This window comes from Orbicella franksi, chromosome 1 (genome assembly GCF_964199315.1).
Source record: "Orbicella franksi chromosome 1, jaOrbFran1.1, whole genome shotgun sequence".
Classification (NCBI taxonomy): Eukaryota; Metazoa; Cnidaria; class Anthozoa; order Scleractinia; family Merulinidae; genus Orbicella; species Orbicella franksi.
Genome location: NC_138145.1, coordinates 28409993 through 28427852, shown reverse-complemented (window position 1 = coordinate 28427852; position 17860 = coordinate 28409993). Strand labels below are relative to the sequence as shown.

The 17860-nt window shown below is 38.0% G+C and overlaps 1 protein-coding gene across 2 annotated transcripts in view; it reads left to right on the top strand.

Moving 5' to 3' along the window:
* Positions 1-17587, top strand: part of LOC145501221 (uncharacterized) — a 33607-nt gene extending 16020 nt beyond the window's left edge. For both annotated transcript variants that reach the window (XM_081480741.1, XM_081480740.1), the window contains 3 exons: positions 5978-6632; positions 12622-12882; positions 14246-17587. In XM_081480741.1, the coding sequence (XP_081336867.1) occupies positions 6017-6632; positions 12622-12882; positions 14246-17133 (3765 nt within the window). In that variant the 5' untranslated portion in view covers positions 5978-6016 and the 3' untranslated portion in view covers positions 17134-17587. The remainder of the gene's footprint in view (positions 1-5977; positions 6633-12621; positions 12883-14245) is intronic.
* The last annotated feature ends 273 nt before the right edge of the window (positions 17588-17860 follow it).

Below are 17860 nucleotides of genomic sequence, written 5' to 3'. Positions count from 1 at the left end.
TTATGTTCAGAAACTGGTCTGGAGCTGTTTTGCACAGTGTACAAACTCCTGCTTTTGCTTTAGAAAAAAAAACCTCTACATGATCAGAAATGTACATGTAATAAGCAAGTGACGGAGAGCAAGGCACCCAAACATGGAAACAAGTCAGTGCTTGCCTTGCTGATTCAAGCTGTTGTACCACCTGCTTAAAAAAAGAAACCGGCTGCACAAAATATATTTGGAAACTGTTGTCATAATTATATACATGTATACAATGTGAGTTCACATGTGGTTTCAAATATCACACATTTTTGTTTAAATGTATCTTCAAATGTTTCCAATTAGTCTGCAGAACTTCTACAGAAATAAAATTGCACAAATTTCACTAGGTCATTCACAGGATTTTTGTAACTGGAAAGAGCTTCTTAGATTCAAGATCAAGGAAGATGCAGACTGTAAGTACTGTGGAGAAACTTTATTAACTAAAGAAGGTGTCATAATGGTTAAACTCAACCAAAAATTCCTCTTACACTTTCACAACAGTAGAGATCTTATTTTGACCAATCAATGAATGAGATGACTAGAGGAGAAAACTCCAGAATGATTCACTATACATTCACTGTAGATCCCAGACTTAAGAAATAAAATCAAGTTTACGGTCGGTAAATAAATGTGCAAAATGTTATCTAGAATGGCTGCCTTACAGTTTGTTCTCTTATTTTCTGTTCAGTCTTTTTTTGTTGAGTTTTTGAGGGATTAATTTCTTCTCTATAACTTTATTCCAACAAGCAAGATTTAATTTGTGTCTTTAGGTACATGTAGTGTACTGTAGGTAATATCTTGTAAAATTATCATCTTACCTTTTTTTCTATATGAAGTGAAAATTATAAGTATTGTAACGTTTTCAATTTATAAATCGAAGTGCTCTTTGAGCAAACCATGAATTTGCCAGTGAATGATGATTGACATGAGCTAACCTTTGTGTAATGTGGAATTAATTTCATAAAAAATAGGTCTGCGTTGTGGACTTAAGTTGATACCTTATTAGCTTCTGGCTATACTTGTTGCAACAGCAGTTCTCTTATTTAAAAAATTGGGGAAAACCGTTAAGTGAATTTTCCTTATTTACACTTCTTTTGCATCTCAATCTCAATAATAATTTAATAACTTTCAACCAAACTACATGAACTACATTGTTCTGATGGATTTACCCATCCTGAATTTAGCCACTCTACCATGTTAACTTATCCTCATCTAATTGAAGCTGATAAAGTTTGCCCAAGGCGAAAGCTGAGTATGTCACGTGACTTAGTGCAGCTAGATTGAGTTCTTGCAGCTAGATTGAGTTCTTGTGTGGGTGCTTGGATGACAAAGCACAGTGGGTTGCAAATAACATCGAAGCAACTCTGCTTGCAGGGTAGCTGCAAAAGACCTTCAGAGAAATAAGTACATGTTCTTCACTAAAAAAGGGTTAAACAAGAAAAGAAAAGACCAATGGCTAAAAAAAGCCGGCAGATCCCAGAATTGAACTCGGGTCCACTAGGATGGAATGCAAGAATCCTTATTAACCATTGTACCATTCATGTATAAAAACCTTACTCCAAGGCGGCAAAAAATACAAAGCACTTCAGTCTCATCTCAAATTAGCTAGAAAATAATTATGCAAATTGGTTAACAAACATGCGACATATGTTTTTGTAAACTGCAAACTTCTTGGATGCTGACTTTTAGTGTGGCTAGTAAGCCACACAAATACATGTACACCAAGGATTCATTTCAAAGAGGAAAAATAACAATAAGCAATGACCAATTGAAAGCTTCTTTAAAGTGGTACTATGATCAAATTTTTCCCCCTTGATTTTTTAGGTGTATCACATAGAATTCCATGAAAGAATGAAAACACCGTTTACCGTTTGCAAATATCTGCATTAGTTCCAGTGATATTTAAGTTTGAAAAATGTGTAAAATATGCAAATGAGATGACTTATGACGTCATACACTCAACCCAATTTTATATCAAGTATCTAAATAGAACCATCTTGGTCAATTTGCAGTGCAGACCATTGAAACTTGGTAGGCTAATAGTTCTACAGGAAACACACCGCTATAAAAATTCTGTTCCCCTGGCAATTTACTCTTTTCCAGTCCCCACCCACTTGATTTCAATATGTTAGTGATTTTCAGCTCACAAAACATTAAACGAGGCCACAAACTTGAGCTTACATATTTAGATGCTTGCTGGATCAAGCATATGAGGCACCATTTGCAAATATCCAAATGGAATGCCAAAGGTGGCCAGAAATGCCTTTAATATTGGGGAGGTCTGGAACCCAGTTTGTTGCATGATAACCAAACTGTTAAGCTCATATTGTGGAGCACATTTAGTAGAATCTTACTGCAAAGAATCAAACATTTCTGATACAAATTGGCGGAGATATCTTTTCTCATCACATTTGATCAAAATTTGGTTGAGTGTATGACGTCATCACTGGGCTAATTTGCACATTTTAAAAACTTGAATATCTCTGGAACGAAAAAAGATATTTGAATATAGTAAACAGCATTTTTCTTCTCACATAGGCTACTTGTTTATGTTTTAAAATGGCCGTGATAGGAAAGATGCGATTTTCGTCATAGTACCACTTTAAATGATTCTGACATTGTGACAATCTTTCACAAAGATCTTTTCTTTAGACTTCATGCCCACAGTAGAAAGGTTATTTACAATCTGTTTACCACTGTTGCAAAACAATGTTTACAGATATAAGCGAACTTTTTTGCGACCCTTTCTTAGGGTCAAAAAAGTTCCCAATGCATATTGCAAAAGCCAATATTTGCTCTAATTTGTAGTTTACAGTTAATTTAAGATTAGAATAGTGATAGAAATGTCAAATGAACTATAAACCAGAAAGCAAACAAAACAAGTTTTTGTTTTTGGTGTAACAATCACAGTCAAGTAATACCTTGATCTAGAAATGTGAGACTAAATCTGTGCCTGCAATACTCACTAATGCAGTGATTTCATGAGCTTTACATACTCATCAGCACAATTACCCCGCAAAACTTTACTCCGATGGAAAGAGTTGTTTGCATAGTATTTGGCTGCATAATCTCGACCACTACAACCTATAGCTTACTTATGCAATCCACGGGTTTAAAAGGAAAAAATGTTTATTTGTATGGTTTCTTAAAAGCCATGTACTTAAAGTTCTGAGATTCTGCGGCCTACTTGTGATAACCAAATTTAAATCAGGGGCGAATCTGGGAATTTCTGAAAGGGGGGTTGTACCCCCCTTTCAATAGAAATGTTTTTGTTATTTCTTTGATTCGTGACAAAAACAATAGAATAAAATTGTTTTATACATAGTTGTTTCACTTCCACCAATTGACTGATTGTCAAGGTAGGAAAGGTAATGTACATTTTGCGACTGCATTTATTATTTTTTGTGTGTGTGATTGCAGCACCTACACGCGCGTAAAATGCGTGTAGTCAGCGTGTAGTATTCGTGGACAGTGCGTGGACAGTGCGTGGGCAGTGCGTGGACGGTGCGTGTAATTACACGCATGTAAAATTTACTGATCTGTTAGTTACACGTATTTGCGTGTAATTTTACGCAAATGCGTGTATTTTAATCGGAGGAAGAAACCTTTTTTATTCATACACGCAGTTGCGTGTATTTTGCATAACAAAAAGCCACTACTAACTTGTATTCGAAACCGTCGACTCTCAATGTTCACAACAAAAAGTAAATTTAAAAGCCGAGAAGCATTGCTAAATTAGTGGACTAGCTCGAGCACCTACCAAACAAATACTATTTTTTAGTCTGTAGCAGTCCGCACTTCTGCTTAACTTCTAAACTTAATTCTTAAAGATCTATGAGTTTTCGTTTACGACGTGCGTCGCAACGTAATGTTTACCCACGCACGAAATGTCATGTCAACCCCTGTTCCTTCGATAACTATGAAAAAGGTATTCAAACAGAAACTCGCGGACTCTCTCTTAATCTGCCTATTGGCCACACTTCTGCTTGAACAGTTTTCTGTTTTTTTGAGACTTACAGAACTAGGTGTGACTTTTCCGGCTTGGAACTGTACTGTTTTGAATGGCCGTGCTATTTTTTTAAAGTAACTCTCCACTGTGCCTTTCATTGTGTTTAAGTCATAAATTAAGGTTGTACTGTCCTGTTGCATAGCAACAAACTTGACCCACTTTTTACCATCAATTGCATCCATCTTAAAAACTAAGCCGGTGACACCATGTTTTTTTTTTTATAAAAATCTTTTTATTACACACACAAGAAGAAACAGACAAAATTATAAAAAAATTCTGTGGAGTGGATTTTTCTTAAATTAAGAAACATGGAAATTTCCAAGTTGGAGAAATTCCACTCTACATTTTTTTTTTACAATTTCGCACATGCATTCCACTTTTGCTGTTGAATATTTTTTTTGCATTAAAAAAGTAGGGTTACCGGGCGGGATCAGTTTTTGAGATATTAGCTTCATGGATAAGGTATTTTAGTGCACGTTCTACACGGAAATTAAAATCTCGGCTTTGCAAGATCGCCCCTTGCGCATGCGTGAGGGCGGTCCGCTGATCAGTAAAGCCTGCAATTCCACTCTAATAAACGCGAATAGTCCGCGAATATTGTTTTCTTTTTAATTGCTGTCGTTAGCAGCGTAAGCGGTAAAAGAAGAGTACCATAAATACCCGTAGGTGAGACTAGCAAAGTAGAAAGAACGAAGAAAACCCTAAGAGTAGTTTTTTTCTCCTGCAGTTTTTCAGATTGATAGCTGGTGTGATTGATCGCAACATCAACATCAGAATTTTCATTTACGTTGCAGCACTGTGGTTTAAAAGGATGTTTTCCTTTGAAGTTGCCCGAAGGATGGCTGTTTTCAAAGTTAAAAATAACTGATAACAGAAACAGCTTACTAAACCTGGAAGAAACAAAGTTTTACGAAGTAGGCCTTGCGCCGCCGTGTTTGTTTTGATTTTTGTCAGCTTTAAATCTTGTGCGCTACCTCGCGAACCTTCAAATGATTGCGTGATGCCTCGTGCTGAAGTGCACGCTCGAGCTCAGGCGTCTCATAGAAATATTACTGTTTTGAGCCACCTTAAGAAACAAAAAATGTTTATGACATCAGCTATACATCTGTCCTTCAGCCAATCAAAATGCATGAATAATTTGACTTACTACTGTATTTAATGCGAGCTTCTTTGACTGGTAACTAATACTTGATATGTTAACCCAGCCAAACAACCAAATTGACAAACACCCAAACACGTGAAATTCAGTGACATACAATGTGCATATAAATAGTAAGTAGCACAAACATTTTTGTCAATAGTATTCTCACCAGGGAAAAGCGGTTTTATCAATGTCAGGGGCACCCAACAGATCGTTTCAGTAAATTATCTGTTCGGAAGGCCTTTAATCCCCTCTGATTTTCTCAAGAGAATTGTCAGCTCGAACTTTCGTGATATGAGAAATTTAATGTCTGTTGTTTTCAGATTGTAAAAAATAATGTTGTTTTGGATACCAGAGAAAGGTCAGCTATCATTTTCGGAAAGGCAATACGAACTAAGGTTTTCGGGGAATGTACAAAAAAGCTCTAATAAATTCGAGAAAACCCAAGTTCCCCTAGAATAACCGAACAGATAAAATTTTTTTTAGCGCAACCTAAAATTAACCTACAGAGCTTTAAAAGTACTCCAGATAGCCTAAAACATCGTTTAAAAGGATTTGAGAGAAAACGGTTGTTGGGTGCCCCTCCAATGTGCAATTGTGTTCTGGCATCACTCTACTCTATTGCTATGTACTTTTATGTTAATCAATTGCTATGTTTTTAAAATAAAAATGACCTACAGTATGAGAACCCTGATTATTAAATTTTTTGGGTAGTTGTTGTTGGAATCCAAACTGCAAAAATTGATAACTCCATCATATTTCATATAATACGATTGACACCAATATTTTGTTTCTTGTTTTTGAAGGATTTTAGTTTACAGGAAAGATCACTGTTTGCCACCGACATGATATCTGATGAACAGAAGCGATGGGTTGTTGTTGGAATGGCTTTGACGGAAGTTGTGGCTCCCTCGTTACGTGATACCATCCAAAAAGGAATGGCCTTGCATTATTCATTCCTTGATGCACACTGCAACTCTCTGTCTCCACGTTGTAACCTGAGAACACTAACATTTAGTCGGGCAAGTAAAGATACCATCCTGAAATGTTTGAAATTTGAAAATATCAACAGTAACAGCCAAATGTATGCGAAAATCGAGGAAAACTACAACTGCTGTGTATCTTCTGAGGTTGAACTGGCAAAGCTGTATCTTCCCGACTACCTTGCCAGGTTTTCAGCATTTGATGAGTCCCTGGACTTGAGTGCCATCCTCCGTCTACTGGGATGCTCTAAGCCGGCACCTATCTTCCCCTCCCCAGATCCTGTGCTCTCTATTCAGATGGCAGCAGATGATGTCAGAGACTACAGGAACAAGTGGGCACATGTTAATTTTAGTGAGTGGACTGAAGGTTTCTTCAATGATTGTTTTTCAAAGTTTGAGGTCTTGGTGAAAAGTGTTGGTCTGCCCGGTGTCAAAGAAAAGAGCTCATTAGATCAGCTGTATGAGTGGCAAACAAAAGGTGAGATTAAAAATTCAGGAGGTTAAAAATATATCATTGTTACTGTAATTGATAGTAACTGCATGAACTATTAATAACACATGTACATGGGGGCCCAATTTGGAGCTTTCAATGAGACAAGAAAAGTAAATGTGCTGTTGCAAACTACATGTAGGTTCAAGCGTTATGGCAGTTGATCCTCGGGGTGAATACAACTGCAAGGTCCTTTTTTTGGATATACATGTAGTCTGATTCTTATGTCAAAACTATCCCTGGTCCAGCTGCTGTTTTATGGCAGCACATGGATGAGGTTCTCCATAGGTTGCTAGCATAGGCTCATATCCCTCACTTACTTCACATGACAAATCATGAGGATGTCTTTTGAGCATGTCACATTAAAATCACAGTGTACACCTTATTTGACTGAAATAATAATAATAAATAGTGACATTAAACTTAATTTTCTTCAGTTAACTCTTTTGTTTGTCATTGTCATTAAGTCAATTATAGACTAGTTCCTGAAAAAATATATTTCCTTAGCAAAATTAATTTATTAAAATTAAAATTAAAAAAAAATTAAGTGAAGGATAAAATTTACTAGTTCAACTGCCACTTTGTCATCCATTTTCTTGTTGTTTTGATTGTTTTTTTGTCTCGTGTCCCCGTGACCGAAGTCACGTGGCCTCGTGTCCCCGTGACCAAAGTCACTTGGACACATTCCTGTGTGACACATTCCTGTGTAACACATTCCTGTGTAACACATTCCTGTGTGACACATTCCTGTGTAACCATTCTTTGCATTCCTATAATGTAACATTCCTGTGAAGATAGACAGGTAGAAAGATATGGCTCGGGCAACTTGCGGGTTAATCAATTTTGGCTTCAAAAGACAGGTACAACAAAACCGACGATAAATTGACGGCGTTTGGTGCTACTGATCTTGGAAACTCGACTTTTAACCACGCTATACAGATTCGAGACACTTTATTTATTAATTGTTTTGTTACGGGGACTGGGATGGAGACCTTGGAGACTCAGGCATTTGTAGCTATTTGTGACAGGCTGTTTTTAGCATTTTATTTTGTTAATGTCCGAGCCCTCGTTTGCGTTACGTTAAATTAAATTTGACAACAAATAACAGGCTAAAACATTGAAGTGACGAGTTTCAGTCATGCAGAAAAATCTAAAGATGACAATGAGTGGTTAAAAACTAACCCCTAAAGCGCATTTTCTGCGAATAAGCAAACAGGTATAGCTCAAAAAGATTAATTGTTAGGTTTATGATCAAATTTTTTCTCCACTTCACAAGGAATAAACACACAGCTAATAGGCAAATAAGTTTCCTTGGGGAGGGCCTGGCAGGAACCAACCCAAACTACCCGTACACAGACATATCACGCCATTTAGGCTGGGGTGTCCACTACTTTGGACCAAAAAACCCCATAAACAAACATATCATGCCAGTTAAGCTTGGGTGTCAGTTGCCATTTTTAGATATATCGTTATCTGTGCAGAGTGTCTGTGATCATCAAGGCTTGTGTATCACTTCTTTTTATCATGAAAAGACTCTCATCGGGTTACTAACGTATTGTTTTAGTTTACCTCCCTTTAAATATAAATCAGTGTTAATCAAAACTCTTGTAGACAGGCCCTGCAAAATAAATAACTCTTCTCAGGGTTTTCATATTGATATAAAAACCCTTTCTTATATTTTGAAACGTAATATGTTGCCTAATTGGGCTTATTGACAAATCAGTGAAAGGTTATCTTAGTAACGTTAGAACAACAGAAAAGGACGCTTCCAAATCTGATATATCCAACTGCCATTTCTACAAGTTGCCTTAGATCGATTATTATTCTTGCTACACGGGAAGAAAAATTTCATATAATAATAATAATTATTGATAAGTATTGCAAACACGTAAATGCAAAAATTATTTCCTCTCCATTCAAACTTAGAAATATGTTTAGTCCTAAAGATGTTGTTCCAGATTCTCTTAAATCACGTGTTGTTTATCAGTTTACTTTTGCGCGAGCTGTGGAGTTCGTTATTGGTGAAACCAATAGTCATTTAAGCATACGCACGTGTTAATGAGCATCTTTTTCAGGACAAAAATTTCCATGTTTTTAAACATCTTAATTCTTCAAAGAATTGTCGAGATAAGTGTGATGTTTCTTGTTTTAAAATTCTAGATCATGCCAATACGTTTTCTCAGCTTGAAATAATAAATGCTTGAAACATCGAAACATGTTCCAAAAATTCTAAAAGCGTTGTGTTTTTTTAAAGTATTTGGTACACTTGTACTATATCAAGACCGTTTGAAAGGATATTGCATAACAGTAATTCTAGATCAACGCTGGTATATATGCGAACGAACAAACAACGCTTAGAGAGATTGTAGATTATTTTTGAATGCGTAACGAAGATGAAGCTATGAAAAGAACTGTTGCAGTTACTGAGTGCAAATTCCCGAACACTTTCCTTTTCGCTATCAAATCGAGGAGTTCAGCCAGTTACATGTATATATATTCAAGGCAGCGACATACAGGCCTTGACTGCCAATTTTCTTCTAATTTGCCGAGTGGATTTTGACCTACTTGAGTACTTCTTCGTTTCTGTAATTTTCCGATATTACTTCTGTTAGCATTAGATGAGTCTTCTAACTGCATTTCGTACTTGGCCACAAGAATGCTTTAGTTGGATATTATGGATTGATAAGTTGTGGTACTGATGTTTCCTACCCAGCCAGCTGGAATTTATAAACCCCCTGTGAGCTTGGCGGATCGACGAGCAAATGCCTTGATATGTTGAAGACTCTTCACATTCATTCCCTACACACATAGTCGCACTTTTAGTCTTCCAAAGACCTACAATACTGAGCAATGGCTCGGTGACACGTGCTGAATGCAACGAGTATCAATCCCGTCGGAACGAACAAAAATCGAAGAACATTTCAACGTATTACATTGCGGCAGTCGATACGCCAGAAAATCGATATTGGTCATTACCATATCGATTTGTTTTCAACTGACTGAGTGACAAATTGGCATATCCTGAAAACATCGATATTGGTCGTTGACATATCGATTTGTTTATACCCGAGTGAGTGACAAATTTGTATATTCTGACCCCTATAATAACAATAACAATCTTTAGTTGTAACTCTTTCTCGCTTTGTAACTAATTACAGAAAATATAGATAAATAACATTAGAGCCGATTGGCTGCCTGGAATAACCATAGGGGCTAGCGGAGCCAGGCATCCAATTGACATCAGCGTTAAATGAAGATAAATTACAGGTCAGCAAGACAGCACAAATGCACACATAAAGAGAAAGGAAAAGAAGAAAAAATAACGCTATTACTATGCTATTAGGGAAGCCTGAAACAATTAAATTAGTATGTGAGTAAATATATTGATTCAGTTGAGGCTTTGAGCTACTGTACTGTATTTTAATTCCAAGATTTCGCCATTCTACGGCATCATCAGGGAATGAAAGAGAATATTCCATAGTGCGTGATATAAAAGTGCTGTAGGTGACGCGAATGATAGAATATATTAAGAACAATGGGTGTAAATATGGTGATGGAAGTATACGATAATATGGACAATGGTCAATGAGTATAAGTGATAAAGCGGTAACAATAACGTGGTGAAAATAAAAAGCAGTCCAAGAAAAAATGAAATAAAATAAAAGTTCTCTGAGTTCGATGCATTTTTTTCGGAAATATACGATAAAATGGCCAATCGTTAATAAATACATGTGATAAAGCAGTTCAAAATAGTTCAAACTAGAAGGTCTCTGAGTTCGATGCATTCTTCACGGGAATTAAGTTCGGGCTTTCACTTTCAAATTTTACTTACCGAGATGGCAAAGGTGGCGAGCTTAGTAACCAGGCCTTGAAAATGTTATATTCACTGCTTGGAGCTGTGAATATAGCGTCATATAAGGAATCGCGCGACCAATCAGATTGCTGGAAACTCTTTGTTCAGCTCTGAAATTATACTAAAAGATATTAGTATAAGAGAAGCACACAATTTTATAGCTACCGTAGCTATGACCACTAATAACACATAATAGCATTAGATACATATTACATACTAGAAGTTCTCATTGAGAAGTGAGTACTGCCGTTAGTTGCATGTTGACTTTGATTGTAAATATGGCAATGGGAACTTGAACGAAAATATAACTTTTTTTATTACAGTCACTTTGCTCTATGTGACTTTGTTCAGAGAATTGTCGAGCTACATGAACTTTAGCATGAATATGATAGAAGTAATTATTTCAAATGCGCTTTCATTCAGGCAACACCTCAATGTTTCTGTATGATTTTGTAATTCATCTAATTCAGAAAACTGTAGCACAACAGCAGTACCTAGTTCATCAGGCATTCCAAGACAATGTCTTGCATGTGAATCAAATAGGTAAAACGAATTTCGATTTTTGATTACAGCCATGACGTAACCATCAAGTATTAACATTCCATCTGGACTATCCGAAAATGTATTCATCGGAGCGTACTTCAGTAAGCAAAATGAGCGATCAATGCACCCCTGATAATATTTGCTGTAGTATAAAGAGTACTCAACATTATTCTGAGAAGTTGCCACCTTCGGCAACTCGTTTATTGAAAGACTATCGGTATCGGGTACCATTTTATTAGTTAATGCACGTAAATACATGCAATCTCCATGATATAAGATGTCATCGATATTTGTTTGTGTCCATGAATCTACCGAACCGATCAATCGAAAAGCAAAGCTGCAAGTGACATAAATGCACACTGTCGCCCTGATTACTGAAGACTTCATTATTTTGATGAATGCTTCCTCGAATAGTGTTAATCATTATAGATCGGCGAAAGCGATCAAAGAAAACGGAACAGCTTACAAAACTCACCAATGAATGCTGCTGCAAAATGTGAATTTCATTCGTTGTAAGAGAGCTGCTGATTGGCTAGATTTCGAGTGCTCTCATAAGAACATAACTGATAGGCTGTTTCTTGATCTGACGAACGAACCAAAATTCTCGAATGCTTCAGCTATCTGAGGCTGTCTACCGGGAGAAAAAAGAACATATAATAAGGTTCAGAAAGGTGACACAATTTAACGACTAATTTACCAGACCATTAGGGAAATGACACAACTGCAATCTGAAATAATGTGAATACATATAAATAATCATGCAATAATAATCTTTGAATAGGTCCCTTTTTACTGATTCCTTTTAATTTTTAAATTTGTTTAAAAATTTGTTTAAATTTTTTTAAAATTTTTAAAAAATTTTCTTAATTTTTAAAATTCAAAAATTTTGATAGTCGTGTATACGTTTCGCGTATCCACAACTAAAAAACTGCTTCTTCAGAGGCACTATGATCCTGGTGATTTGGGATCACTGATACTGATCCAGATAATCCTAAAGGAACCCAACCTTAGTAAATCTGTTCATTTTCTGAAGTTTCACTGCCCCACAATAACTGGAGACATTTTGTGCGGATGAGAGACACTGGAGATCTTTCTACCCACAGAGTATCCCTTTCTAAATTTCCGATACAATTTTTTAATTTCAGTAGTCAGACCATTTTACAGTTGTCTGCTCACTGACCTGGCCTTTGAATGGCAGCGAGGCTGGAGGTGACCTTGTTTTGATACAGGCCCTACTAATTTTGTTGTGTAAATCAAGTTCTAAAGCTAACTAGGGAAATTACGTGACAAAAGTGGAGAGGTCTGTATCAGAGCAAGGTCACCTCAAGCCTCGCTGCCATTCAAAGGTCAGGTCACCGAGCAGACAACTGTTTTATCGATTCAACACGCGGGCACTGATGACACGAGGCAGCCCAAGGGCCTTTGATTATTGGATGGGTTGGTGGTACGATACTCAAGTGAAAGCTGCCCTAGCTCGAGTAATTTTGCTTACAAAATAGACCACAGGTTTTGCTCAAGGAGCGGGATATTTTAATCTAACCTCAAAGGAGAATCCTAATTAATGAGGAATTTTCCTTCAAGGTTGGCAAATGGTTATGGGGCACTCAGTTAATGACGAGCTTTTAAAAATGGTACAACTAACCCTGGAAGACACTCGGGAGGAATTTGCGGCTGTTTCAGAAGCTGTTACCTCTCTCCAGGACCAGCAGCAATCTTTGGAAGACCAAGTTGAAGAACAAAAGCAGAGGCTTGATGAAATGTCAGCACAACATAGTGAACAGGGTGAGAATTTCAACCGAATATTAGAGATAATGGAGAGCCTAAAAACACAACTTAGACAAGGTAGGTATGCAGTAAGTGTTTCTCCTGTAAAGCTTTTTACCTCACTCTCTCTCCCTGTTAGGGAAAGAGAAAGGGTTACTTCTTCCCTGAACAATTTCACCCTGAAAAAGGGATCAATGTCTTTTTCCGTTTCACCAAACTCGCTCGGTTTTGTACCACATTTTGTAGGAGTAGTCCTTACTTTCACGTATGGTCATTAAGCGCAACCATTTTTCTCTCACTTTTTTTCCGCTTCTCACGCGGAAAACCAAACGAAAACGGGTACTGCCCATGTTCAAGCTCAGGTCAGAGTAAAATGGTAGTAGCCTACAAACAGGCTCCTGGAAAGGGCTGAAAGAAAAAAAACATTCGCGGGGGAAGCGAGCTGACGAGCGCGAAACTGAAGAATTCGGAGAGCAAAGCGATCAGGGCGGGGCGGGGAAGCCTGTAGCCAAATCAGTCAATGAAGTAATTAGACCTGTTAAGAAGCTACAGTTGGGCCCGGCGTCATAATATAAAGTGCAAGTAAGCATCATGTTCCCAAAATATTTCAAACTTCGTCCATCCAGAGCCAATACTTAGAGAGCTTATAATATATTTTGTAATACTTTCTAAAATGAGCCTCAACAAATTATAAGCGCATGGTGAATGCCAGAGGTGTAAAACTCTGCGAAGCAACATGCAGGCCTTTGGCCTCTACATATTTGCTATAACACAGTCAAATGACTCCACTCTACGTAAAATTCCTTCCCATAGCACAGCATAGAGTGCCCTTCAGAAGCACGTGTGTGAAGCAAAGAAAGTTCAAAAGACCGAAAAATTAAAAGAGAATGGCAAATCCACAAAATGTCACCAACCGTAGGAGTCGTGTAGGGCAGTTAACCACATTTTACAAAGATCGGTCAAATATTTATCTCTTAGATGTCAATCAGATCATGATACCAGATTTTGGTATCAGAACGGCGGCATCAATAGAATGCCTAAAGGCTCTCTCGTTTCGTTCGCGGAGGCCTGTTCGCAGGCTAGTATGGTAGAGGCCTGGTGGCCTCATTGTTAGTGCGCTTGCTTGTGGATTGAGCGGTCTGGGTTCAACCCCTAGCCAAGAATGTTATGTTATTGTCTTGGGTAAGACTTTACTCTCATAGTGCCTATCTTTACCCAGGTGTATAAATTGGTACCAGCAAACTTAACACTGGGGGTAACCCCGCGTTGGACTAGCATCCCATCTGGGGGGTGTAGAAATATTCCTAGTCACTTTGAACATGCTTTTGAAACAAGCCGGGGTGAGGTAAACACCAACCTTATGGGCTGCCAAACATTTCCATGTTTAAACTCAAAGTTTTCTATGGATGGGTTTTTTGAAATTGTTGTCTTGTTTTTTTAGAAGGCCCACCTGTAAGGCCTTTTGATTTGGAAACCTTCCGCACCAAACTTGCTGAACGCTACAGAAGGGCAGCAACAGTACCAACGTCTGTTTGGTCCACCAAAAGCAAAGAGGATATTCGCCAGGTCTACACGCGTCTGTCCATGACGAAAGAGAAACAATCAGTAACTGTTGATTACACTGAACTTTTTAAGAAAACTAAGGAAGGTCTTTTTCCAAAGAGGATACTTGTTGAGGGCCAAGCGGGAATAGGAAAGTCCACTTTTGTGAAGAAGCTTTCTCTGGATTGGGTTGAACCTGATGAAACAAGCGTGTCTGAAGAAAGAAATGTTCTGAAGAAGTTCGAACTTGTCTTATTTATTAAGTTAAGAGAAGTGTCTCATTGCGATACCTTAAAAGATGTAATCAGGTGCTCCGACCTTTTTCCAGAGGAAGATAAACATCTGACGGACGATTTCCTTCGTTACATTACTGAAAATCAGGACAAGATCTTGATAGTATTTGATGGCTATGATGAGTATGGAAAAGGAAGCAATTCTGACGTTTATCGTGTTTTCAAGGCGGATAAACTGCGAGATTGCTGTGTCCTCATGACGTCACGATCCTCTCAGGCTGATGATGTGCGGGAATACGCAGATGTGGAAGCTAAGGTTACTGGATTCAGTGGAAAAGACATCAGTGAGTACTTGGAAAAACGGCTTGGAAAGGCAGAGGCAAAGAACCTAGTGAAGCATCTCGAGAAACGAAGGCTGATTGATACAGCCAAAGTCCCCTTACTGACGCTCTTTTTTTCCATTCTATGGGAAAAGGGAAAGGAAGAGTTCATTGCCAGGGCGAGAACAAAGGTTTTTCGCGAAGTTATTCAATGCATTTTGGATTATGGTCACAGAAAATGTCCTTCTAGCCATTACAAAACTGTTGAGGATAGCAAGGACCTCCTATTTGAGCTTGGAAGAGTGGCCTTAGAAGCCCTGTTGAACGATGATCTTCTTTTTGAGTACGGTAAACTGGCGGCAATCAAGTGTAAAGCTCCTACCGGTATTATTCACGGATTCCTTCAAATAACGGAAGATGCAGAAAACGTGCGACCAGTTGAAAGGGTGTCTTTCATTCACAAAACAATTCAAGAATTTTTAGCCGCCTGGTATATTGTCCAGAAATGCATTTCTGAAGGTGACCTTGGGCCACTCAAAATGTATGCCAATAATCTTGAGAAGTGTCTGCGCTTTGAGAATGTCTTTCAGTTCGTCTGCGGTTTGTCTAATGATGGAGCAGTGTTAGTTTTAGACCACTTCAATTCGATTAAACTCGCAGATCCCACCCTTGATTTATCAAAGACTATAGTTTTGCCAGGGACATGTAGTCACACGTGCTATGACGTCCCTCACAGGCAAGAAACATTTCACGACATGGTTTTTGCGTTTTTCGGGGAAGCTCAATCTAAAGACGGACTCCTGAGACGTTGTATTCAATGTACTAGTGGAATGGTCCTATTTTCAGAACAACTCCTTCAAAACGTTTTGGAAGTCAGTAATGTTGCCTGTGAAATTCATTCTGGAGCTATCATTTTCAGGAAATTAACATCTGACTTGCCCTTCTCCCTGGGGAAGAACTTAAGATCGTTTTTGGATGGTTTGGGTGTAGCAATGAGGATAACAGAAACATCCGAAGTACTTGACCTGGGAGACTTCTACAGAAAGTTCCTAAATTGTGGCTTCCTTTGTATGTGTGATTTCAGTGCTATTTTACTGATGAATGAAGATAGGATGTCGTTTTACATCACCAATCTGACTGTTGCCTGTAAGCCGCATGAATCTATGTTTACTGGATGTCCTGTTGACCCTGTTCCAATTTACAAGTGCCTGGTAGAGAGCATCAACAACGACAAGAAACAGAGTAAATCCCTTCGCCTGGAGCATTTAGTACCAATTTCATTTCCTTTTGATGGAAACAGCGATACTAAATCAGTCGTAAACGAAGTAAACCTTGTGGCCGTGGAGTCGTGCCTGAAACATCTGCAGTCTATAGAATGCGTTTCAACTCGTAGCAAGGAACTGCTTCATGACCTTGGTGTCATTGCTGCAAAGTCCAAGTATCTGAATTGTGTAGATTTACTGGTTGAAACTGATGTGTATGAATTTCTGGAGCAAGTAAAAGAGAGGAATAATTCTTCTGTTCGGATATCCATTCGACATTTCCATACTTGCACGCCAGCGGGAGCGCAACGACTTGCCATTTTATTACCAAAATTCAACAACATCTCAGCGTTAAGTCTTAACCTAAAACATTGCAGTGATGTACTTGTGAAGACCTTAGTTGATGCTATCAAACACAATACTGTTAAGATACTTTGTTTGAAAGAGGTCGACTTGACGGGAAGTGCGGCCGAAGTCCTTGGTCACTCTTTGCGTCAGATGTTCGCTCTAGAAGTTCTTATTATCAATGGAAAGGACAACAACTTGGGACTTCAACAGATGCAAGCTCTGTTCGGGGGATTTTCTAAAGAATTACCCCTGAGAGAACTTGAACTTAGCTGTTTTCTTGTTGAAAAGAGTGGTCTTCCTTTTCTTCGAGAAAGCTTTAGGTTCTTTCCCAGACTACAGGTTCTTCGGCTTGATGAATTACGTATGGATTCTGAAGACGTCTGCCATCTCATTGCTGGCGTAAACTTTCCAGAATTGTATAAACTGCACTTTTCAAAGAACCATCTGGGTCATGGAATAAGGTCTATCAAGGAACACATTGTTGGTTTTCCGGAGCTCGTACAGCTTGGCCTGTATGAAGCAGGATGTTGTGACGAAGACATAAGCTGTATTAACGAGGCTGTGAAAGAGGTGCGACCGATGTTCAACGTTTGCACCATGACAGGTCTAACAAAGCTCTGGTAGATAGTAGAAGCAAGAAACTGATTCTCAGTGCGAATTTTTGAAACTATTCCGAACCATCCATTGAAGTAATCCGCGATTCAAAAGGATAGAACACTTTAGAACTACGTAAGCTGTTTGAATTTGTATTTCTAGCCATAAGAAATCGTTATGCCACATGTAAGCAAGGACTGTTGGCCCTTGTACTTGTTATCAAGGTTGAGCGGAGGGAGAGGATACCGACAAAATATGGCATTTATTTATATAACCTATTTATCTACAGAAGAAGCAAATAACAATTTATGAGCCACCACCAATGTTAGCTGTTAGTGCAAATTTGCGTTCAGTTTAGCTGTGATTTGTTTACAATGCTTGGTTGTAGTTCAAGCAACGTGTTTAGTTTCACCATGTTGGACTTTGCTAGTGTTATCAAGTCAGAAACACATGATAGCAAAATGGATTTTATAATATAACAATTCAGTTTCTGAATAAGGAGAAACATTTCAATGCATTGATATTGAAGTATAAAGTGCTACAGCCGAGGGTTGTTTTGGATTTTGAAACGATCTTAATGAAGATTGTGTATATGTATTGTTTCATTTTCATTTCGTTTTATTTATTTATTCCATTCTAAAATTACAAAGATAAATATAAAGTAAACAAGTAAGAGGAGAAATGGAAAAGGGCAAAAATATAGCAAGCTAATTAGATACCCTTGTTTAATTGACAGTAATAATTAGGGTAAAATATG